Source organism: Lissotriton helveticus, chromosome 5_1 (genome assembly GCF_964261635.1).
Source record: "Lissotriton helveticus chromosome 5_1, aLisHel1.1, whole genome shotgun sequence".
In the NCBI taxonomy this organism is placed as follows: Eukaryota; Metazoa; Chordata; class Amphibia; order Caudata; family Salamandridae; genus Lissotriton; species Lissotriton helveticus.
The window spans coordinates 2057766582-2057791734 of NC_136065.1; the positions used below are offsets into that span (position 1 = coordinate 2057766582).

The 25153-nt window shown below is 43.7% G+C and overlaps 1 protein-coding gene across 1 annotated transcript; it reads left to right on the forward strand.

The window, feature by feature from the left end:
- Positions 1-2261: 2261 nt before the first annotated feature.
- On the forward strand, positions 2262-23183 carry LOC144753974 (lymphotoxin-alpha-like). Its single transcript, XM_078641494.1, has 4 exons — positions 2262-2899; positions 5175-5220; positions 9815-9880; positions 22370-23183. Exons 1-4 carry the CDS (start codon positions 2738-2740, stop codon positions 22801-22803), a joined length of 708 nt encoding a protein of 235 aa, XP_078497620.1. The 5' UTR covers positions 2262-2737; the 3' UTR covers positions 22804-23183.
- Positions 23184-25153: the final 1970 nt, after the last annotated feature.

The following is a 25153-nucleotide window of genomic DNA, read 5'->3' on the forward strand; positions in this document are numbered from 1 at the left end:
CTATTTACATTATATATACTTTGTGACCTAGGGTGACCAACTGGCATAGGTGCAAATTCAGGACAGTGAGTGTAAAAATTCAGGACAAAGGGTCCAAATTCAGGACACAAATTTGGGACGAAAGGTAAGTTTTCAGACACATCGGAGGAGGTCGTACAATTGTGTATGAGTAAGTAAATAGACAAGCAACGTAAGTACACATCAAAATAAGTTTATATTAAGTTAAGACAATCGTGCAACTCGCCGTTTTAGTATGTGCACAGTTTTGAGCAACTGTGCAGGTCTTTTTGTGGTATTTCATATGATATTTTGTTTACAGTTTGGGGTTCCTTTGAAGTGTTGTTCCACCTGCACTGCAGGGGATGCAGAGTCCTTCAGTTTTCATGACACCCCTTCACCAAAGACCTCCCTCTGTACAGATTCCCTCACTATCAACCTCCCATGGTGCCCCTCATCACTATATAGACCCTCGCTCATGTGTATGTCATTTAGTTTACAGTGCTGCTCAGCCCAATGTAGGGTGTTGAGCGTTTTAGCTCACACGCTTATTGTTCAGAGACAATGACTAGTAAATCAATACATAGGTAATGTTACTTAAGACAAGGAGGGCTACAAGGTGTAGGAGTCACATGGCATCCATACTCGTAGGTACTACATGCAGGGCCACTGGAGTTATGCTGCAGGGTTGACTAAATTATTTGGCAAGAAAAGGGAATTTATGCAGCATAATGCTGCACATTTTGTCATAGTATTACCATATTATTTTCTCATTTTTGCACATTTTAACACTTTCTGGTCATAAGTTGCACCTCATTAGTACCCGTATAACACCCAAATATAGTAATATGCAAAGGAAGGTGACCAGTCAACCTTTACAAAGATCCTTTGCAATACATCACTGCCTTTTTAGTTATTGTTTAACCATTTGAGGTAGCAACTGTTTTAAAATTAGAATATTCAGCTATATTCAGCTAATGATGGATTATGAGGCACATGCGAAAAATCCATAATCATGCAAAAACTGTTGAACCCACACAATTGCATAATTCCAGTGACGCCAAAATACAAACTGAGGATATACACAACATAGTGGTGGGGGTTGTCTTTACAATTATAATACAAATAAATACTTTACATGTTACACTTTGTGCTTTACAAGAGGTGCATTATGCCTTGTGCTTTTTTTGATTTACCATTATCATAATTTCTCTTTCTTTCGCAGCTTTTGGCTACTTTGGCATCCTCTGCAGCTCCCCCCCCCCACACATACACACACTCTCTCAAGCTGCATCACAGTGATTATTCTTGCTTTTTATTTACTTGTTTGTCATTCTGTCCTGTGCTGATCTGAGAGTCACAGATCAAAGGAAGGGCCATTAAACACTTATGACACCCCCCATACCCCCTACCCCTTGCTTCCCTGCACCTTTGGCCCGTTGTCATTCTTTAGGTGATAATCAGCCACACCAGAATGACAATAGGCCTGTACAAAGACTGAGCGAGGTCGGGGAGGGGCTGCTGCAGCCTCAGAGAGGTGCGAGCTGGCACAGCTTGCTGCCATCCCCAAAAATACAGACAAAAGACGTCCGTCAAAGAAATGCTCACTGACAACGGACAAGAGGCCCAAATAACGGGCAGTTCGTGAAATTTACGGACGGTTGGTCACCCTATTGTGACCTGCATGGTACACGTTCTTTGCAGCAGGCATATTAACCCACTGTGCCCACCTTACTATGAGTCAAAACTTCCACTACACAAACCTCTGATCTCTCTCAATGAAGAACATTAACCACTGGAGTTATCTTGACATTTTTATTGTTGCCTGAAAATTGCTGGACAGCAGGAATGCAGAAGCAGGTACTTTCCAAACCATCACGCAGTTGCAAACACCACACCCCCAACCAAAGTCAGCGACCTTTGTTTGCTTGGTACATGAAGAAGAAAGATTCATGTGCATTTTTTTCACATTTGGTCTAATTACTATGAATGTAAATAACAATAAAACATACTTGCAAACTGTGGCTATATGCCTGCTTTTCTCAATATTTCACTTCAAAACTGTGCAATTGTATTTGTTTAACAGATTTACGGTCTCACACAATGGTTGATTTGTATAGGGCCACTGGAAAGTCCACAAGGTTGTCCCTGAGCCCCCAGAACTTTAGTGTCTCCTACGCCCCTGCATTGGAGGGGTTTTAGGATCTTTCCTCACCATCTCTATCCCTTTCACCCGCCCTTCTCCTGCTGCATTTAACCTGCCCTATTAGTCAACACTCCTATGACACTTGACCCCTCAAACCCACTTCCATCTCTGTGCATAGCTCCTCATGTCTTTACCCTTTTATCTCTCTTCTCTACCTGTCTCGGGCAGTGCTCGTTTCTCCTCTCCTTTCACTTACACTCGGTTTTTTCCCAGCGTTTTTTTCCCCTCCATATGGGTGCTTTTCTTTATCTTGACCTTCAAACACCGCCCCCACCCCCTGCATTTCCCCGCATTTCAACAGCCTAACACTCTCTCCGTTTTCGGCACTTTCTCTGAAACTCTCAGCATCCTCTTCCTGGCGCTTTCAGTGCCAGGCCCCGCCCCCTGGCGTGCTTGCTTCCTCCTCGCTGTGGGGTTCCCCCTTTGAAACGTCACAGCTTCCGAGAGGGATGGTCACCTATAAAGCGCAGAGGAGACGGAGGCCAGAGCCCAGCCGGCACTAGGCGCTAAGTGAAGACACCCGTAATAACCACCATGGAGCACCATACAGACCCCGCCGTGACGGACGCGGAGCACGGGCGGCCCCGCGTGCAGCCCAGGGCGCAGGACCGCTGCTGGCAGCTCATCAGCCTCATGTGCCTCTTGGCGCTAGGCACGGCCACCACGCTTCTGGTCCTCGCGCACCGCAACAACAAGGTAGGAGCCGAGAAGCCCACTTCGTGGCACTGCGCACGACGTAATGATAGAATCAGAGGTGCTGCTGTAATGAGTCCAGTAGGTGCAGTGGCACCGGACTCTCGACTGCCCATACAGCTCTCTTTTACTGCCCAGCCAGGGGGTGGTTTCATTTTCCTTGTGTTCATTAGGACCCGGTAGGCGCTTGATACACAGCGGGCTGGGGAGAGGCGTCGCTGGTTCAGTTGTGAACTCTCCCAGCTTCCGTACAGTGTGGAATCACCCAGGGCACCTAGCGCCTCTATTCACACAAGATGCCCATTCTGACGCAGGGGCTTCCCTTCTGCTTACTCCTCCTCCCGAGAGGTGCGTCACTATTCACACAGTGTAATGAGACCCTCTCCTGTTGTTACTAGGGGATGTGTGGCATTCCTGCAGGATCTCAAAGTGCAGGAGGCTGCCTCCCTCAGCAGCAGGATGGCAGGCATTCCTGCAGGATCTCAGTGGAGGAGGAATTCCTGCAGGATCTCAGAATACAGGAGGAGTTCCTGCAGAATCTCAGTGGAGGAGGAATTCCTGCAGGATCTCAGTGGAGGAGGAATTCCTGCAGGATCTCAGTGGAGGAGTAGTTCATGCAGGATCTCAGAGTGCAGGATGAGTTCCTAAGAGTAGTTCCTGCAGGATCTTCGAGTGCAGGAGGAGTTCCGGCAGGATCGCAGAGTGCAGGATGCGTTCCGGCAGGATCACAGAGTGCAGGATGCGTTCCGGCAGGATCACAGAGTGCAGGAGGAGTTCCGGCAGGATCTCAGAGTGCAGGATCGCAGAGTGCGGGAGGAGGTTCTGCAGGATCTCAGAGTGCAGGAAGCAGGCTCCCTCACCAGCAGGAAAGCTACACCTCCTGCAGGTCCTCAGAGTGCAGAAGGCAGACTCCCTCACCAGCAAAAAGGCAGTCATTCCCAAGTCTGGTGGCTCAGTGGACTAAAGCAGCCACTGCAGGGGCCTGTGTTCGACCTCATGGTCACAGGTTCAAATACCGGCGGGTCCACTCAGCCTTTCATCCATTTGAGGTTAATAAAATGAGTACCATTGAGTTGGGTAACAATAAAATCTGTTATTCAGAGCCAGGAACCTTAGGGTAATCGTGCGCTTTACAAATACACTTGTTATGTTATGTTATTCCTGCAGGATCTAAGAGTGCGGGAGGCAGGCTCCCTCCCCGGCAGGATGGGATGCATTCCTGCAGGATCTCTGTTAAGACGGCAGGCTCCATCCCCAACAGGAAGGCTGGACTTCCTGCAGATTCCCAGAGTGAAGTAAGAGTCCCCGCATCACCTCAGAGTGCAGGAGGCAGACTCCCTCCCCAGCAGGAAGGTGGTTTTCCTGCAGGATCTCAGAGTGCAGGAGTTCTTGCAGGATCTCAGAGCGCAGAAAGCAGCCTCCCTCGCCGGCAGGCAGGCTGGACTTCTTGCAGGATCTCAGAGTGCAGAAGGCAGGCTCCCTCCCAGCAAGAAGGCTGGACTTCCTGCAAGATCTCAGAGTGCAGAAGGCAGGCTCCCTCCCAGCAAGAAGGCTGGACTTCCTGCAAGATCTCAGAGTGCAGAAGGCGGGCTCCCTCCCAGTAAGAAGGCTGGACTTCCTGCAAGATCTCAGAGAGCAGAAGGCAGACTCCCTCGCCATCAGGATGGAATGCATTCCTGCAGTATCTCAGCTGAGAAGACAGACTCCATCCCCAGCAGGAAGGCTGATTCCCATGCAGATTCCCAGAGTGAAGGAGGAGTCCCCGCCGGACCTCAGAGTGCAGAAGGCAGGCTACCTCTCCTGCTTCTGCTACAAAAAGAGTTAATTCTTGCAGGATTTTACAGTGCAGGAGACATGCGTTTTCCAGTTTCCACTGGAGTTCTTGCAGGATCACACAGTGGATAGTTGTTATTGCTATTATTAAGGCAGATGAGCCTTTGGGAGGTGTCCCCTCCTCCCAAAAAAGCTCAGAATGGTCATAAAACGAGTAGGAAGGATGTCTCTACTCTAGCAAGGGTGTGCGAGCTATATATACATATATTTATATATTTGCATTGACTCAGCAGCTACCTTTATTTTTCAGCTAATGTTTACAACAGCTGCAGTTGAAATGCAAGAAAACACGACATGTTAACCAACATTCTGCAGATAGAGCTTGCATCACCACTAGTTTACACTACATATTGAAATGTGTGCGTGCATCTTGTTGGCTAATTTACTGGTGTAGTGTCACTTTAATACCTGTACTTAACAGTTGCATTCTTTACATTTCTTGCAGAAAGAATCCAGCATCAAAGATCCACATGCCCACGCCCACTCGGAAGGTAGGTTGACTCAGCAAACCACATTTCCTGGATGCGCAATTCATGACACATATCAAAACTTGTGGAACTGAGCATTTTTCTCACCCTCTGATACTCCCACTTAGGCAATATTTGAAGGCTAAGACCTATTCTTGAGGTCACCATCAATGAAAAGAAGGGTGTTCATGGAACTTTGAGCCAGCCCGTTAGTCCCCCACCCTGAGGAGCCAATGCCATTTGTTTCTATAATGCCTTACTTTGCTTGCTCTCCTGTGTCGCCGGACCCATCGACATTAGAGGCTTCCGGCCCCATATGGTGATTCTGACCTGAGTTTCTCATCCAGTGTGCACCGTGTTCTGGCTTTCTAATGGAGTTCTGATTATGTAAAGGATGGCCTTAAAGGTCCCATTGCCATTCTCCCAGATCCGTATCGATACTGTAGACCAAGAGCATCCTCAGGGCTGGACGTTTACCAGGCTTTCAGGATAACCAGTGACTCATTTTAGGGATTCCCATTTAAACCCTTATTGCACGTTTCCTGTTAATTTCTGATATGTGCGATAATTCCTGTAAATTTACATATCAGAATTATAAGTATTGCAATAAAAATCGCATGCATCGGATGAATCTTGGCAGGTCAACCCTCCCAACATTGATTTGAAGGACAATGACTGGCAAATACCAGTATATGCACATTTTGGTGCTGTAAGCACCAAAATTAGCATGTTGTTCCTCATTATCAGGGGAAAAAAACTCTTAATTGGGTGGTAATTATTATCCCAGCAAAGGCAAATGTTATCAGGTGCAATAAATATGTTATGTTAAAATGTTTCTAAAGCACTCGAATACCCATGGGAGTCTTGGTGCTTGGCAGCAGTTACTTACCAGCCCACTCATAACGAGGGCTTTTTATTCATTGTTTCCTAAATACGTGGATATCATGAAAATCTGGCGTGAACTAAGTTCTTCTGGCTCACAACTCTGGCCTTACAATGCCTTGTCTACACTTTACGAAGGACCTAAAAAGAAAGAAATATACATTTGGAGGTCCCTACTGAGACACCTACCTCCCTAAGCACTGACTTCCGCGGTAGACACAGACAAGATCATGGATCAGGATTTGGGAGACATCTTGGGTTTCAGGGGTGGCCATGATGGAATCCCACCACTCCTAGATGAATCGTGTTCTATGTGTTCAAAGCCGACCATAGAGGTACTCCAATTGTCGGTCAGTGATACTTTGACGCTCGCTTGGGTACCAGCCACTTGAAGAGCCACAGGGAGGGGCCCCAGATTGAGGCTAGAAGTAGCTAAAATGAGTACCGTGGTCGGAGAAGGCAGAGGCAAGGGTCCTTGCAAACAGCGTGTCACCACATGACAATACCAATCTGCTGTATCTACGCATGAGTAGGACATGGCCAGAAATCACAAGGCGGGTGGGAGCATATTCACTATGGACACACAGGTTCAGTGCCTAAGATAAGATTCACTTTGTATTCCTGGGGTAGTTACTCTGATCTCTTGGCTCCAGAGTCAATAACTTCCCCCCTCCATCAACCCTCAGATTTAGCACAAGGTGATACTATATGAAGTTACAGGACACCCTGGAAGAACTGGACAGCGCAGACACCACACTCCTCCAGACTATGTTGTGGAATGACTTACACAACTTATAAACAATACGCTTTTCAGGAAGCCAGCAACATCACAAAGCCAGAGTTATGGCAGAAGAGTGCTACAGCTGTTTGCAATGACTTGTTCTGTGCTTTACATGTATGATGAATGCACTACCGCTATAAGCGGGGTATTTTTTAGGGATGGTTGTGCTGATGCTGCCTGTGTTGAACTTGTTCAGATTTGAGGAATGCTTGCAGTGCTGCTATTTTGTGTGGTACCTAATATTTCTGTAAAGGTTTGTGCAGCTTTTGCACCTGTTTTATTATTTTGCCCCTATTGTATATTTTCAAAGTCTGAGGGTTGTTGTACTGCTGCTAATGTATGCTGTACCCTATTCTCTGTGTGAGAGAAGCTTGCACTGCTTCTTTCTATGTTGCAGGTGTGTGCGTATGCGCAGCTTGCACATCTACTTCCTGTTATGTGTGTGTGAGGGAAGCTTGCACTGCTTCTTCCTATGTTACAGGTGTGTGTGCGCAGCTTGCACATCTACTTCCTGTTATGTGAGTGTGAAGGACGCTTGCACTGTTTCTCCCTATGCTGCAGGTGTGTGTTAATGTGTTCCATGCACATCTACTTCCTGTTATGTGTGTGTGAGGGAAGCTTGCCCTGCCTCTTCCTATGCTGCAGGTGTGTGCGTTTGTGTACACCTTGCACATCTACTTCCTGTTATGTGTGTGAGGGAAGCTTGCACTGCTTCTTCTTATGCTGCAGGTGTGTGTGCACCTTACACATCTACTTTCTGTAATGTGTGTGTGAGGGAAGCTTGCACTGCTTCTACCTATGCTGCAGTTGTGTGTGTGTGTGTGTGTGTGTTTGTGTACACCTTGCACATCTACTCTCTGTTATGTGTTTGTGAGGGTAGCTTGCAGCAAAGGGTTCCTTTGCTGCAAGTGTGTGTGTGCACCTTGCACTTCTGCTTCCCGTTATGTGAATAACTTGCAGCGCTCTGTGTGCAGGTATGTGCGGGGTTGCGCTAGTCTAGCTAAAAGTAACTAATAAATATAGTCAAATCATGTTTTTGGCAAAGCCACCATTTGTTTTCATGTTTCTTTATTTTTTTTTTATTAGAATTTGGTGATCAACTTAAACTGGTGCCCTATGCATGTGTGTGAGCGTGTGTGTGCGTGTGTGTGTATTGTTGCTGCTTATTTGGCTTTAACCTGTTTAACGCTCACATTTGTCACTTTCCCCAAGCAGGTGGTACATATGAGCTAAGGGTGGGTATAGGAATGTGTTGTAATGAAACAAAGATCTGACTCCAGGGTAGCTTAAGTAGTATTTATTAAGATGGTAAGATGAATAGAGCGAGCCCGATTCACAGAACTAACTTAAGACAAAATCCTAAAGATACTACTTTTGGTATTCACAGAATGCAATTACTACTTTTGGTATTCACAGAATGCTCTTACTATTGGTATTCACAGTATGGATTTACGACTACTAACTTTACGTCCGCACTCGGGCTGGCGATTCTGGTCCGGGGCCAGAGATTCCGGCCTGTAGGTGGGACTTCCAGCGCGTTGGTGGGACTTCCGGGCCAGAGGTGGGGATTCTGGCCAGTGGCGGAGATTTAGCCATGGCCGAAATCTCCACCTCCGGGCCAGAAGTCCCACCTACGGGCTGGAATCTCCGCCTCTGGGCCGGAGGTCCCACCTACGGGACAGAATCTCCGCCTCCGGGCCGGAATCGAGTGCGGACGTAAAGTTGTAATCGTAAATCCATTCTGTGAATACCAAAAGTAGTAAGTGCATTCTGTGAATACCAAAGGTAGTAAGTGCATTCTGTGAATACCAAAAGTAGTAAGTTTAGGATTTTGCCTTAAGTTAGTTCCGTGAATCGGACCCTAAAAGTACAGAGAGCCCCGCCAGAAGCAGCCTTCCTGTGGCTCAGCCCATACACCAACTGAGTCTCTCACTCACCAACATTCCACAGCATCACCACACCAACATTCCACACCCCAATCACACTGGCTGAGCAGCAAGTATAACAGAGTGGGACTTGAGGCCCCCCTGCAAAATACTTAGAGGGGCCCCCATACATCAGACACAGTCAGGAGCTTTCAGGTCAAGGGCCCGCTGCCCATGCACAGTGCCGGAGGGGGCCCCTTGGAGTTCGCGACCCCCTCCCCACAAGGGCTACAGGCGCTATTGTTACACCAGGGGCCAGGGGCCGGTGGCTACAACATAAGCAATTTTACCTGCCAGATTTTTTGGTCTGTAAAATCGGGTCCAATGTTCCTGCGCCCAGAAAATCCAGGAATGGGAATTCTATGGACTTCAAAATACCATTAACAAAACATTGAGGACCACCTAACTGTAGCTTGAGGATACATGTATCTTCAAGGTATGCGTATGTAAAGAATAGTACATCTATATTTACCTATATGCACTTACTTCCTTGATATTTTGGTCCTCGATATTTTTGACACGATATTCTGGTATCAGGATGTTTCTGTGGTCTACCTTTCGACATGAAACCACCCGGACTATTTATTAACCCCTTCCATGCTGCCGGGTGCTGCCGTCGGCCAATGGGCGACGTGGCCCTGCCCGTTTTGCGGAAGTGCCGCACTTCCGCAAAATCGCGGCCGCATGGAAGGTGTTAATGAGCAGAGTGACATCCCTCACAGAGATACCGCTCCGTTTATTTAGTAATCTGGGCCTATGTGTATCCATCGATATAGGCAAACAAGGGATAACAACGGGACCCTAGATTAAGCTGGCATCAAATTTGAGGGAAAGAAAACATTTGAATAGTTGAAGAGACTAAAAGTAAATTGAATATTAGGGGCAGCAATTAGATGAGTGCCCAGGGGGCTGGTTCGTGGCAGCCAGCACTGAGCAAATGCTGCACTGTTGATAGCATTGTGAATGTGTGAGGGGCAGACGCCTGCCGTGCTGCACCCCATGTTTAACATCATGTTGTTCTTTTCCGCAGCCTCCTACCTCCTGGCGAGCAGACACGAAGCCAGCAGTCCAGAGAAGCCGGCAGCACACCTACAAGGTAGGTCTCAACATAAGGACCTCTGCTTCCCCCAAAACAGTTTCCAGCACTGGTCAGGCTGGGAAGTGGAGATGTTTTATTTGTTTGGCATTATGCTGACCAAAAATTGATCCAAGCTCTGTAAGCAATAGTGAATAATTGCTCTGCTAACAGTTTGAGAAATGCACATTTAATGGTAAAGCCTCATAATTGTTTTCTTCACAACAAGAGCGGGACTTCGATTTTTCATGGTAATTACTTAGGTTTTTGTAGTGATACATCAAAATACGGAGTGATGGATGGAATGCTTGAATTAACCTCAGCCAGTGCTGGTCGCTCAGGGCCACATCACAATTCACACCATGTCACCTCCGTTTGGACCCAACCATATGCAAATCAACCGTGACCCTCCTCCAATGGGAACAGTCCAGCCCAAACTGCCAGGTCAAGTCCTCCTTGAACTAGGAAGAACTTCAAACAGAAAAAAGGGTTGAGGCAAAAGACCTGCACCTGTTCTGAGTTGTGACTTGTCAATATTTAGATGGTGCTCACGAAACCAAGGAACACAACCCTATCTGTTCCTTTAAGGACAAAGTCCTAATACAAAGCACAAACTATGGAATCGGCACTCATCAGGAAGTATCATTCATAATGATAAATGTCCTTCAATCAAAAGTTAATCCACTTCAAATGAACAGGTCCGAACTTGATCACGGTAATTTTGCAATTCTTTAATGTAGTTTTCACACAATAGAAAAATGTTCCAAATCACAGCAGGTTTATTCCTTTTTCTTTTTTTAGCCTTTAGCCAACGCGTTTCGTCTCAAAAATGAGACTTCTTCAGGGCTAAAATTAAAATATACAGAAATTCCTATTAATACACATCTATAGACAAAAGAAATTACAAAGTGAGACTTACACAAAGAAATATTAACATCACTCTAAACCAAAATTACAAAAGAAAACACTATATTAGTCCGAGTAGTATATACAATAGAATCACTTTTGAAACACCGACATTTGTTTAAAAAAATTGTTTATATTTTATCCATGGAAGGCCTACTGCACATAACCTTACATGTCAGATCCATATTAACATTGGAGTAAACATTGGTTGTGAGGAAAAACATCATTTATTTACAAACAAAAAATCAAAAAATCAATCATATATAAAAACCATACCTCAAGAACCTGTTTTTAAGGAGTATGACGTGAGTTGCACAATATTTCTTAGATCATGTATCAGTTAGAAAGGTCTGAAAATATACATAAGTCATATTTAGGATAACACTTCTATCACATGTTCATTCAAATTCGTGCTTCAATACTAATAAAGAGAGAGAAACTGAGCCTCATCTTCAATATTTAAGCATTTGAGTTTGTACTGATGACAAATAGTATTCATACAATGATCAGAAAAGTAGAGATATTTTGTATATATCTCAAAAATCTGTGTTGTTTAAAATTGTTTATGGAAGATAACTACATATAGACATCTTGAGGAAAATTATGGTTAAGAATTGTCATTTTTTTTAACATCATATATCCGTGGATTGCAAAAAGTATTAACACAACATTTTTGTCTAATGGTCAAAATAATCTGATTGTCCTCTCTAAGCAATATAGAACCACAGATACCTGTTGTCTTTAATGAGTATCCAAAAAGAACTGTTGAGAAAACAAAAAGGGTATATACATATCTATTAACGAGTGATCTTGAGAATAAAACTTATATAGTGACAGTAACTAACCAAAATTAATGCTGTGGGCTATATTTTAAAATATGTCCTCTGAATTGATATTCAAATTACTCATAATTGGTTTTTTTCTTTTGAAAGCACATAGCAGAAATGACACGACATTCAATACCCATGAAATCTAATTTTAAACGTCTCCAGTGAAAAGGAGGAATGAAATTAAATTAAAATAGCCTATCTTATGTGACTGTCCAAAATTCGTCAAACATTTCTTAGTTAAAATGGGGTCACATTCCAGAAAATTATTCATTCAGCCCATTTCTCTATTGAGTAAAAACCAGATCTAATATGTCATGCAAACGTCTAAAACATAATTTGATACTAGCGTCATAGTGTTGCATGACGAGTATTCTCACTGTTAAACAGAGAACCAAGAGCCCTATAGAACGTCGGACATCTTGGAATGATTAAATAACTATGAAATTCGATCTATTTTATGTTTTAAAAACACAAGTGGCAAGATACCACCGTGATAGTTAAGTTTAAACTTAACTCTAGTAAGAACTCCAGTTAAGTAAACAATTCTTTACAAGCAACGAAAAAATACAAGTCCGTGTTACCACTTACCTAAAGAGACGGCATGGTAGCCAGCAAAGAAAAACGACCAGTGGAGATTCTGTATGGCGAACAACTGACTAACGTGTCTTCAGTTTATATAGGCAAGCAAATGACTTGATTAAAGACACCTGTTAGGCACTAATTCCATTTTGCAGCAAACCGGAACTGGTTTTGCTTGCACGTCGAAGAGGCGAAATGGGCGGCCATCTTAAAATGTCCGTTTGGATACATATTTCCAATATATTTCAAACAAATGAAGCCCTACATTGGGTTTATGTCTAACGAAGATACATAGAGTGTGTGTCCTTTAAAATTAAAACCGATTGACACACAAAACGGGATAATTTAATGGAAATATATAAACTAATGAAAATATTTGGCGGAGTTGTAGCGATGTAATCCTCCAATGTCCTTTTCCTCAGAACATTACATCGCTACAACTCCGCCAAATATTTTAACACATACAGCCCTCAATTGCGTAATTTCGAGGGGCATTAGATAGACTAAATGGATAGTGATTCCGTAATCCAATTAGGTATTTTTTATTTTTTATTGTCTTTCACGTTTTTTGGATTTTCATTAGTTTATATATTTCCATTAAATTATCCCGTTTTGTGTGTCAATCGGTTTTAATTTTAAAGGACACACACTCTATGTATCTTCGTTAGACATAAACCCAATGTAGGGCTTCATTTCGCCTCTTCGACGTGCAAGCAAAACCAGTTCCGGTTTGCTGCAAAATGGAATTAGTGCCTAACAGGTGTCTTTAATCAAGTCATTTGCTTGCCTATATAAACTGAAGACACGTTAGTCAGTTGTTCGCCATACAGAATCTCCACTGGTCGTTTTTCTTTGCTGGCTACCATGCCGTCTCTTTAGGTAAGTGGTAACACGGACTTGTATTTTTTCGTTGCTTGTAAAGAATTGTTTACTTAACTGGAGTTCTTACTAGAGTTAAGTTTAAACTTAACTATCACGGTGGTATCTTGCCACTTGTGTTTTTAAAACATAAAATAGATCGAATTTCATAGTTATTTAATCATTCCAAGATGTCCGACGTTCTATAGGGCTCTTGGTTCTCTGTTTAACAGTGAGAATACTCGTCATGCAACACTATGACGCTAGTATCAAATTATGTTTTAGACGTTTGCATGACATATTAGATCTGGTTTTTACTCAATAGAGAAATGGGCTGAATGAATAATTTTCTGGAATGTGACCCCATTTTAACTAAGAAATGTTTGACGAATTTTGGACAGTCACATAAGATAGGCTATTTTAATTTAATTTCATTCCTCCTTTTCACTGGAGACGTTTAAAATTAGATTTCATGGGTATTGAATGTCGTGTCATTTCTGCTATGTGCTTTCAAAAGAAAAAAACCAATTATGAGTAATTTGAATATCAATTCAGAGGACATATTTTAAAATATAGCCCACAGCATTAATTTTGGTTAGTTACTGTCACTATATAAGTTTTATTCTCAAGATCACTCGTTAATAGATATGTATATACCCTTTTTGTTTTCTCAACAGTTCTTTTTGGATACTCATTAAAGACAACAGGTATCTGTGGTTCTATATTGCTTAGAGAGGACAATCAGATTATTTTGACCATTAGACAAAAATGTTGTGTTAATACTTTTTGCAATCCACGGATATATGATGTTAAAAAAAATGACAATTCTTAACCATAATTTTCCTCAAGATGTCTATATGTAGTTATCTTCCATAAACAATTTTAAACAACACAGATTTTTGAGATATATACAAAATATCTCTACTTTTCTGATCATTGTATGAATACTATTTGTCATCAGTACAAACTCAAATGCTTAAATATTGAAGATGAGGCTCAGTTTCTCTCTCTTTATTAGTATTGAAGCACGAATTTGAATGAACATGTGATAGAAGTGTTATCCTAAATATGACTTATGTATATTTTCAGACCTTTCTAACTGATACATGATCTAAGAAATATTGTGCAACTCACGTCATACTCCTTAAAAACAGGTTCTTGAGGTATGGTTTTTATATATGATTGATTTTTTGATTTTTTGTTTGTAAATAAATGATGTTTTTCCTCACAACCAATGTTCACTCCAATGTTAATATGGATCTGACATGTAAGGTTATGTGCAGTAGGCCTTCCATGGATAAAATATAAACAATTTTTTTAAACAAATGTCGGTGTTTCAAAAGTGATTCTATTGTATATACTACTCGGACTAATATAGTGTTTTCTTTTGTAATTTTGGTTTAGAGTGATGTTAATATTTCTTTGTGTAAGTCTCACTTTGTAATTTCTTTTGTCTATAGATGTGTATTAATAGGAATTTCTGTATATTTTAATTTTAGCCCTGAAGAAGTCTCATTTTTGAGACGAAACGCGTTGGCTAAAGGCTAAAAAAAGAAAAAGGAATAAACCTGCTGTGATTTGGAACATTTTTCTATTGTGTGAAAACTACATTAAAGAATTGCAAAATTACCGTGATCAAGTTCGGACCTGTTCATTTGAAGTGGATTAACTTTTGATTGAAGGACATTTATCATTATGAATGATACTTCCTGATGAGTGCCGATTCCATAGTTTGTCCTCCTTGAACTAGAAAACAAGCAACCCAGGGCCAGTTTCACTCTTATTATGTGCTCATCTGCCAGGTATAGCTCAATTCCAGTGGCACAGTGAGCACGGGTCCCACATCTGGACATATCTGTTCCACTTAGGGCATCAAAACATACAGTGATGGATGGAATGCTTGAATTAGTCTCAGCCGCTGGGGATTACTCGGGCTGCATCCCAATCCATCGTTTTTCGTCCACCATGCCACCTCAATTTGGACCCAGCCATAGGCAAATCTGCCTTAACCCTGCTCCAATGGGAACAGTCCATACCGAACTGCCAGGCCATGTCCTCCCACAACTAGAAAACAAGCAACCCAGGATCAGTTTCGCTCTAATTATGGACTCATCAGCCAGGGAGTGTGGAGTGATGCTTCAGGTTGAATAAGGAAATAGAAAAAATGAAATATACAATAAACTGAGTTCCCGGCCATGACTGACACATCACTCCAGGATCGTGACGTGAAGTGAGATTATTACTTTACTCAAGTATCCAGGTGCCAGACTCTGACGTCACTCCTGGAACCTTATCTGACACCACCTCAGAACCTTGATGTGAGACTGCAGTACTCCAAAGCCTGATGACTTCCTGTGACCTCATGCCAGGAATCTGACGTCAGACTATGACTTCACTTCAATTTCATGAAAGTGCTGTGAAACTGTGATATCACTTCAGGAACTTTACCCACAGCTCTCTTCATGTGTGAGAGGAGTAGAAAAGGTTTCGCGGTCGCAAACTGTAGTTACATGTATTCTGTCAGTTTGCAGCAACATCTTGGGGTAATAACCTGCATATGGTTAAAGGAAAAACAGAAATTCTACCATTTAAATAAAAATACCACCCAATCCCAATAAATACAATTAACCAGTTTCAACTTGGAATTGGAACCCCTGGATATTCTCCAAAGCAGGTTAGGAGTTATCCACACCCAGTGAGCTACAAATGCATCCAGTGCAAACCATTTGTAAATGGTTCACTCACATTCTTCCTGTGCTTCCTCAATAGGATTTTTACCCAACTGAATGTAATGTAATGTAATGGTGTCTTGTAAAGCGAATGAATCACCCCACATGGGGTATCTCCGCGCTGTAGACCGCTGGGGAACCCGTCCTGGCTTTCCCTGTGAGATGGTCCCTACTGGGTATCTCCAAGGTGAAGCCAGGCATCCCCGGTGTATGTGGGGGGCCGTTGTGGAGATGAGGCAAGCTCATGCCCAGAGTTGCTGAGTGTGATCCCTGGTTAGAGTAGGCACAGAGGCAAGAATTATCGAGTCCGCTGACCCTGGTCCATGACCCTGCCGCGTCAGGAATTGAACCCTGGCCCCGGGCCGTCCTCTGCTTCTGGGTCTGCCGCCTCTAACCAGCGTGCCACACCACTCAATTAGGTGTTGTGGTGGTAATGGCAAAATCTTAGGCGTTTCACGTAACAATCGCAATGCTAGAAATGATGCGAGATTGTACTGGCTTAGGTGAAAGTCACCCAGGCCTACATACCAACAACACAAAACTGGCATTTTAACAACTTCAAGATTAATGTTGTGACTATCGGGTCCCTTGAACTTTAGTTCTGTTAATTCAGAATCCAGACTTGCCCTCACTGATCAGATTCTGAGAGAGAAGGAAGTGTGTAGGTGTGCACAGAGGAGGAAGGGAGAATGCATCACTGTTGCAAGACGATTGCTATGGGGGTTTTATGAATATTATTACATTACTGTTCTTATTCTGGGCCACATTGTGGTTAATTGTGGTAAATGTTTGCATCTACCCTCATTCTTCACCTCTTTGAAAGTTTCCGGTGAATTCATGTAACACTATGCTTTTAGGTATTAGGAGGAGATGTGGCCTAGGGGCACGAGCTACCGCCTTTTGAACACAATCTTGTAGAAGTGTACTAAGAAATAAAAACAAAGAATTCAATGTAACAAAATAACTAAATACATTTATCAGTAAGTCAGCCACAGCAGGCTTTACTGCTATGATTAAAACACACTAGCGACAGAAATGGCAATGTCAGATAAAGTCACATTAAATATGCTTTTAAAACAATGGATGGAGTCCCAGCCTCTACCCAATTCTGCAACCTTTTCATGCAGTGTAATGGTTGAGGGCTGATGGGATGGTCTTTGTGACAGGGAGGTTGCATGCTTCCTTCCAGGATGTGGTCCCCATGTCTTAGAGCAGAGGTCTTGAAACTTTTGTAGGTTGAGCCCCCCCAGCTCACTTTTTTCAGTTGTTGGCCCCTACCAATACCCGACAGAAATTTCTGTAATCTGGTACACTATATAATTGACCGCCCCGCGCATATCCAGGGCCATATCCAGCATATAATGTCCAACATAATAAGAGTCTTTAGTTAAGTGCAGGTTTGTGAGTGGGTGTGCTGAAATGACAGATTATTACATAGCTCAAACCACCATTTTCCTAGATAAAATGTCGGCAAATTGTTTTTATTAGGATGCTTTGTTTTACACATGACATTGATTGATAACACCACCAACATAAATGTGACAGGTGTGCCTGTTTTTCACCACAGACGGTCAATCTGTGGATGGATTTTTGAGAATGAGAAGCGAGTTGTCTGAATGCAAGGTGCATTCCCAGACACTTGAAGTAACTCAGAATGTTATTGAGGGCAGCGTAGGGTTTCAAATGTGTTAAACTTTTGCTAATATGGCAGTAACCAGGAATCAGGGTGGAGGAAATAAATAGTGTGGTGATCCTATTCAAAGATGTTGTCAAGATCAAATTTTGAAATTCTGACTTCTGGTTGAGCTAAGAACCGAGTACTTATGCTGATAAAATTTCTGTCAATGGTCTGTAGAGGCCTCACACGTTATAATGACTTTTATCATCAACTGATCCTTAATCAACCCAAGAGCAGTGGCAGCTGGCAGCACTAGAGAGTGGTGAGGTGGGCAAATGGGTGGTGGGTGACTGTGTGTGTGTGTTTGTATATATATATATATATATATACACACACGCACACACACACACATACATATACACCCCTCACTCTACCGGATGCCCGTGTGCAACTCCATTTAGACCTCAGTTCCAACATTCGACAGTTCTGGCTGTGGGTGACAGGAAGGATGAATGACTAAGAGAAGTAGTGGATGAATGGACAGTTTTTGCTTGGTTTGGTGGCTGGTTTGTTTGTAATGGAGGAGTGAGTTAGTGTATGAAGAAAAGGACAGACAGATTTCGGTACTAGCGGATGAGGGATGCAACAGACTGGCATCTACAAACAGGTCTGATGACTGTGACGCGGGGCGCTTTGGTGTGTGCGGAAACAGACGGCTGGGAATGACGGAGCTCACTAAGAATAGAAGTAACATCCAGATGTGCGGAGGGCGTGTCCAGACGGGTGTGTGTAAACCATAATATACTGGTTCGACAACTACGATCTGCACTTTGATCATCGCTTTAGAAGCGACCCACTCGCTAAAGTTCAATGCATGTGTATGGGAGTTTATTGTATAAGGTTGCAGGCAGGGCTTTAAGTGGACTGGCTGAACGCCAGCAGTTTTTTAAAGGGGGCCTCGGAAGGGGTCCTTATCGGGCTCTGTTTTACGGCCTAGCACAGGAAGTCAGTTTTTTAGGTCAAACCTGGGCAGCGCATGCTCTGCGAGCCATGCTGCATTGAAGTATGTACTTGTGTTATTGTCCTTTGTAAACGCTGGCTTCTGATTGGTTAATAGACTTGTTAGTCCATCCTTTGTACCGCTTTGTCTTAATTCGTAACCTCCCATGAAGACTGACCCTTTTACTTCGGTTGTTACATGGTACGTCTTATTTAGTCGGTAAGCACTATTTTGCTTAATGAGTTTCTGGTACTGCAGGCTCGACGTGCTTTTCTGCAACATTCAGAGTGCCATGCGCGCTTTCACTTTTATTTAGAACACATGATTTGTTTATGCCTACACGGGTCACCTCAGCGAGATCTGCGATTTTTCCACATTTTGGGGCCGATTATGATGGGGGACGGACCTGAGTCCGTCCGCCACCATAGAGTAGGAGGGAACCTCCGCATGGACTGCGGAGTTCCCTCCTGTGCAATTAGGATGTGACCGCCACCCTGGCAGTCACATCCTCTATTTTTACCATTGCGGCGGGTGCGGCTTCAAGCTGCATCCGCCGCAATGGTAAAAATGCATACATTGCATTTGTATGCACCGTGCGGTGCCTGCCGATTTCTGCATACAAATGCAGGGGGGTACCATAGGTACCCCACATGTGTACCCCCACCCCGCCCTTCACCCAGGGGGCCCGCAACGGGCCCCGCAGTGAAGTTACACATGCTTTTCCATCCTCCGGGCCGGCGGTAGCTTCCGCCGGCCCGGAGGATGCGGAAAATCCTCCATCGTAATAGGCCCCTAAATCTTTAAAAAAGGCGGTTGCGCTCCTTTATTTTCTTCAGCAGGGCGCAGCATATTTTATCCAGCTGTAATCCTGTAAGGTGAGTGCGTTTTCATGCTGTGTGGTTATGGTTGGTATGGAGCTCTCGTGGCCAAAAGCAGAAAACAGCTAAGGTGGCCATATAAATTATGGTATTCACATTTAAAAAAGCCCGTGAGGTCAGTTACATGGCACATTCCGAGTCCTAATTTCGTTTGATTTCCTCCCTCCTGCCTCTTAACTCTGATTCCAATCACCAGCTCAGCGGAACACCCCTTCAGCTGCACGCTCGCCAACCCGAAGGGTTTCACCGACTGCTCCTCCTTCGAGCACCTCTGTGAGAATACTTCCCCTCACTCGTCTGCCTGGAAAGCGCTCTGCCAGCAGCACGGCTCCACCATTTGCTCTGACTTTCTTTCCCTTTCCCCCGTCAAAGTATGATGATTAAAACAAGTCTACGCCCCTATATAGACTGTGAATGCCCATCCTTTGCAATTAGCCTCATCGGCAGATGAGCTGGTATAATAATTGTAATCAGTGTTTTTTAATTTGTACAACTCAACTTTATTTATGTTTTAAAAATCAACACATAAATAAAATTCAGTGTCATTTACAATGCCAATAGCTCAAACCTGCGTAAATGCGAGACCTATTGCATTGCCAATGCTTGTTTGCGGACTGCAGTAGAAGCATGCACATCGATGTGCGCATGCTCATTTTGCTCACTTCTCACTCGTGCACTTGAGCAGTCAGCCCACTAACACCCAGCGCCCACGTTCATTATGAAGGAGCTCACTCCCAGGGCCCTGCCCATGGCCAGCACTCTTCTGCGCTGTGACTAGGTCTGCGCTTCACAAGTCCAGTGAACTGATGCCACTATACTGCTGCCGAAGTCTCAGGATTGTAGAATGTGTAAACATTCTGGAAGTGGGACAACACATTAACAACACATCGCCACTACTATCACATTACCCAAATATTTGGAAGAAATCCATAGACCTCAAACTTATACTACACTTACAAAGTTCATTTGACAAACCTGCCTATCAGCAATACACCTGGTGACTAATCAAACATTCACATGAATTAGAGCAGAGAGGAACGCCGGGCAAACACATATCAGTCATTTCCCGGAATACAGGAACATGTGCCATTTGGCTGAACGCTCAGATTGCTGCAATATCTTCCAAGAGGGAGTCCAAAATAAGCATGCAAGCTCACTGTACACACGGGCATAGTCCAAATCACATGGTGGTATAACAAACAAGCAGTGGCAAAGCCAATAGCTCCTGCCTATGCTGGAGCTATTGGATTTGGCAATGCGTTTTAGCCATGATTTAGACCACACGCCTAATTGGATAGGCCAAACCCCTTAACGAGGTTTGCCATGCCCCTTTTTGAGCACCCTGAGTGTTTTTTCCCACTTAAAGCCCTGGTTGTAGGTTGACAAGTCTCGCAGTCACATTTTTGCCTCCTTGACATTAATGGCAGGAGAATTCAAGTAGTTGTTTCACCCTCCACCATTTCTTTTTTTGGCCCCCTAACATAGGGACAATGGAAGACTGGGTACGCAAAATCTGGGCATCAAGCATTGATGGAATGGTACAGTACAGCAAGTATCTGGGCATCAAGCACTGATGGATTGGTGGTACAGTGCAGCGAGTAACTGTGTATCAATCAATGCATTGGTGGTAGAGTACAGCAAATATCTGGGCATAAAGTATTGATGGATTGATACAGTACAGCAGATATCTAGGCATCATGCATTGATGGATTGGTGGTAGAGTACAGCAGGTATCTGGGCATCAAGCATTGGTGGATTGGTGGTACAGTACAGCAAATATCTGGGCATCAAGCATTGATGGATTGGTGGTACCGTACAGCAAGTATCTGGGCATCAGGCATTGGTGGATTGGTGGTACAGTGCAGCGAGTAACTGTGTATCAAGCATTGATGCGTTGGTGGTACAATACAGCAGGTATCTGGGCATCAATCATTGATAGATTGGTGGTAGAGTACAGCAGGTAGCTGGGCATAAAGTATTGATGGATTGATACAGTACAGCAGATATCTAGGCATCATGCATTGATAGATTGGCGTTAAAGTTCAACAGGTGTTTGGGCATCAGGCATTGGTGGATTGATGGTACAGTACAGGTGGTATCCGGGCATCAAGCATGGATGGATTGGTGGTACAGTACAGGTGGTATCCGGGCATCAAGCATTGATGGATTGGTGGTACAGTCCAGCAGGTATCTGGGCATCAAGGATTGATGCATTGGTGGGACAGTGCAGCAGGTATCTGGGCATCAAGCATTGATGGATTGTTACAGCAGTATCTGGGCATCAATCATTGATGTGTTGGTGGTACAGTACAGCAGGTATCTGGGCATCAAGCATTGGTGGATTGGTGGTACAGTACAGCAGGTATCTGGGCATCAAGCATTGATGGATTGTTGTACAGTACAGCAGGTATCTGGGCATCAAGTATTGATGGATTGGTGGTACAGTACAGCAGGTATATGGGCATCAAGCATTGATGGATTGTTGTACAGTACAGCAGGTATCTGGGCATCAAGTATTGATGGATTGGTGGTACAGTACAGCAGGTATATGGGCATCAGGCATTGATGGATTGGTGGTACAGTACAGCGAGTATCTGGGCCTCAGGCAGAATAGTCAGGCATCTGTGATACATGCATTTATTGGCTTGGTGCTACAGTAGAGAAAATATTTGTGTATCAAGCCTTGATTGATGGGTGGGTACTGTAGAGTGTATCTCTGTATCAAGCACTACAGTGTGGTATTCCCGCGTCAAGCACTGATGGAACTCAGGAGCTGGCATCTCCTCATCATCTACGGATGGACTGGTGGGGCACTAGAGTGAGTTTCTCTAAGGGAAGTATTGATGGTATATTATGAAATTTGAGCAGGTACCTCCAAGTCAAGCATTGATGGTTTGATGGAACCCAAGAGCAGGTATCTCTGTTTAACAAATGCTCTCCAGTTTTTTGCGATGTCGATGTTGGGTTAACGGCTACTGTTATTCATGGTGTTGATGTTGAACACCACTGATAATTGTGATTTGTTTATACCTGTCTAGGCCTTGTATTCTCAAAATAACCCAAAATTCATTATTTAACCCTGTACTCTTCTCTGTTTTATGATTGGTTGCAGGTATAACTGAGAAGAATGGGCGATCAGTAAAGTGGTCAAACAGCACCTCGCATGCGTTCACACGTGGTCACGTTCAACTTCAGAACAACTCCCTGGTGATCCCGTCTACAGGGATGTACTTCGTCTACGCCCAGGTGGTGTTCAGTGGCAGCAGCTGCCCCGAAGCTGGGTCTCTCTACATCTCACACAACATAATGCGTTTCTCCAAGTCTTACCCTGAGCCCTCGCCCCTGATGAGCGCCCAGAAGACAACATGCGTTGATGCAACACCAGCACACGGCAAGAGGCCAACCAGCCGCTGGTTCCGCACCATATACCAGGGCGCGGTGTTCCGCCTGGATAAGGGGGATCAGCTGTCCACAAAGATGGAACACCAATTCTCTAACTTGGTGGTCTCCTATGATTCAACTTACTTTGGGTTGTTTGCAGTCTAAAAAGCCAGCTAAGGGGTAGAGGCAGAGGAAATACCACCAGCCACGTTTGAGCGCATATTTATGTCACCTGACTTAATTTATTTATTTATTTAGACAAAAACTGAAAACAAAATGGAGGGACACTCCGACCGGGGCTTGGCTTCAGCTAACGTGCCACGTGCAGGTGTGTTCCGCATCACGTGAGATAAGCTACCACTGTGGAAGTTTTGAACGATGGTACAACGTATGTAAATACATTATGTGCCTTTGCCGTGCATTTTTTTGCACACATGTTTTTACCGCGAATATGCATTTACAACGCATGCCAGTACCATGCATTGTTTTTAGATTTAAAAACAAAGTATTTGTGGGGGGGAGATTCACAGTAAAAATGTGCATGCTAAAAATGCGTGGTAAAGGCACGACGAGGTAAAAAACACGTTGTAAAGGTTGTTTCCCCTGTGGAAGAGTTGAACATTACACAAGTATTCTGAATGTACTGAAAAACTGAATTAAGCTAATATGTCATTCTCATTCCTCAAGCAAGGAGCATGACAATAATATTTGTGAAATACTTTTGGGTTTCCAACATGTGTTGATCTTACTCAGTCCTCCAGCCAATGCGGAGGATGATTGGAAAGTCCTCAGCCAATCAGATTTCTTCATTTCAGCAACAGGGGCAATAAAATGAGAGCTGCAAAATTCCACAAAAAGATAATGAGAGGGGAATGAGCTCAGTATAATGCACACTGGAAGTTGTTATTACAAAATGAAAATTACATTGATGTTTATTTATATTTTATTACTTATTTATTATTTGATAATAAACAATATTTTTGAAGAATGACCTTCCTTATCTGTTTATTTTTTTACTAAGGTAAAGTCAAACAAATGCATATCTCCAATCTGTTCATAAATGACATATAGGGATAATTTTGACACCACTCGAGGATAAAATATTCTGACATAAATATTGTGTCCTGAATATCGTTTACAAAAATATTTCCCCAATAGAGTTAATCATCGAAAATCTATACCCAATGGAGAGATATTTTTGTAAACATTTTAGCCACAATATTTATTTTACACAATATTTTTGTTATTGATACTTTGACATACAAGAGACAGACTACTGTTCCCAGCCCCAGTGAGTATAAAATTAGAGATATCTTACACGATAAGAGACAGCCAACTGCATATACTGACTAGTAACGGGGAAAGTTGAATTTCTCACACCAGCAGGGACTGCCTCCTTGGCATCTCTTCACTTATACCTGCTGCAGTGACATCTCTCACACCAGCAGAGACTGCCTTCTTGGCATCTCTTCACTTATAACTGCTGCAGTGACATCTCTCACACCAGCAGAGACTGCCTCCTTGGCATCTCTTCACTTATACCTGCTGCAGTGACATCTCTCACACCAGCAGAGACTGCCTTATTGGTGTGTCTTCACTTATAACTGCTGCAGTGACATCTCTCACACCATCAGAGACTGCCTCCATGGTGTCTCTTCACTTATAACTGCTGCAGTGACATCTCTCACACCAGCAGAGACTGCCTCCATGGTGTCTCTTTTGTTGTAACTGCTGCAGTGACATCTCTCACACCAGCAGGGACTGCCTCCTTGGCATCTATTCACTTATACCTGCTGCAGTGACATCTCTCACACCAGCAGAGATTGCCTTATTGTTGTCTCTTCACTTATAACTGCTGCAGTGACATCTCTCACACCAGCAGAGACTGCCTCCATGGCATCTCTTCAGTTATACCTGACATCTCTCACACCAGCAGAGACTGCCTTCTTGGCATCTCTTCACTTATAACTGCTCCAGTGACATCTCTCACACCAGCAAAGACTGCCTCCATGGAGTCTCTTTTGTTGTAACTGCTGCAGTGACATCTCTCACACCAACAGAGACTGCCTCCATGGTGTCTCTTTTGTTGTAACTGCTGCAGTGACATCTCTCACACCAACTGAGACTGCCTCCTTGGTGTCTTTTTTTGTTGTAACTGGTGAAGTAACATCTCTGACACCAGCAGAGACTGCCTTCTTGGCATCTCTTCACTTATAACTGCTGCAGTGACATCTCTCACACCAGCAGAGACTGCCTCCTTGGCATCTCTTCACTTATAACTGCTGCAGTGACATCTCTCACACCAGCAGAGGCTGCCTCCTTGGCATCTCTTTACTTATAACTGCTGCAGTGACATCTCTCACACCAGCAGAGACTGCCTCCTTGGCATCTCTTCACTTATAACTGCTGCAGTGACATCTCTCACACCAGCAGAGACTGCCTTCTTGACATCTCTTCACTTATAACTGCTGCAGTGACATCTCTCACACCAGCAGAGACTGCCTTCTTGGCATCT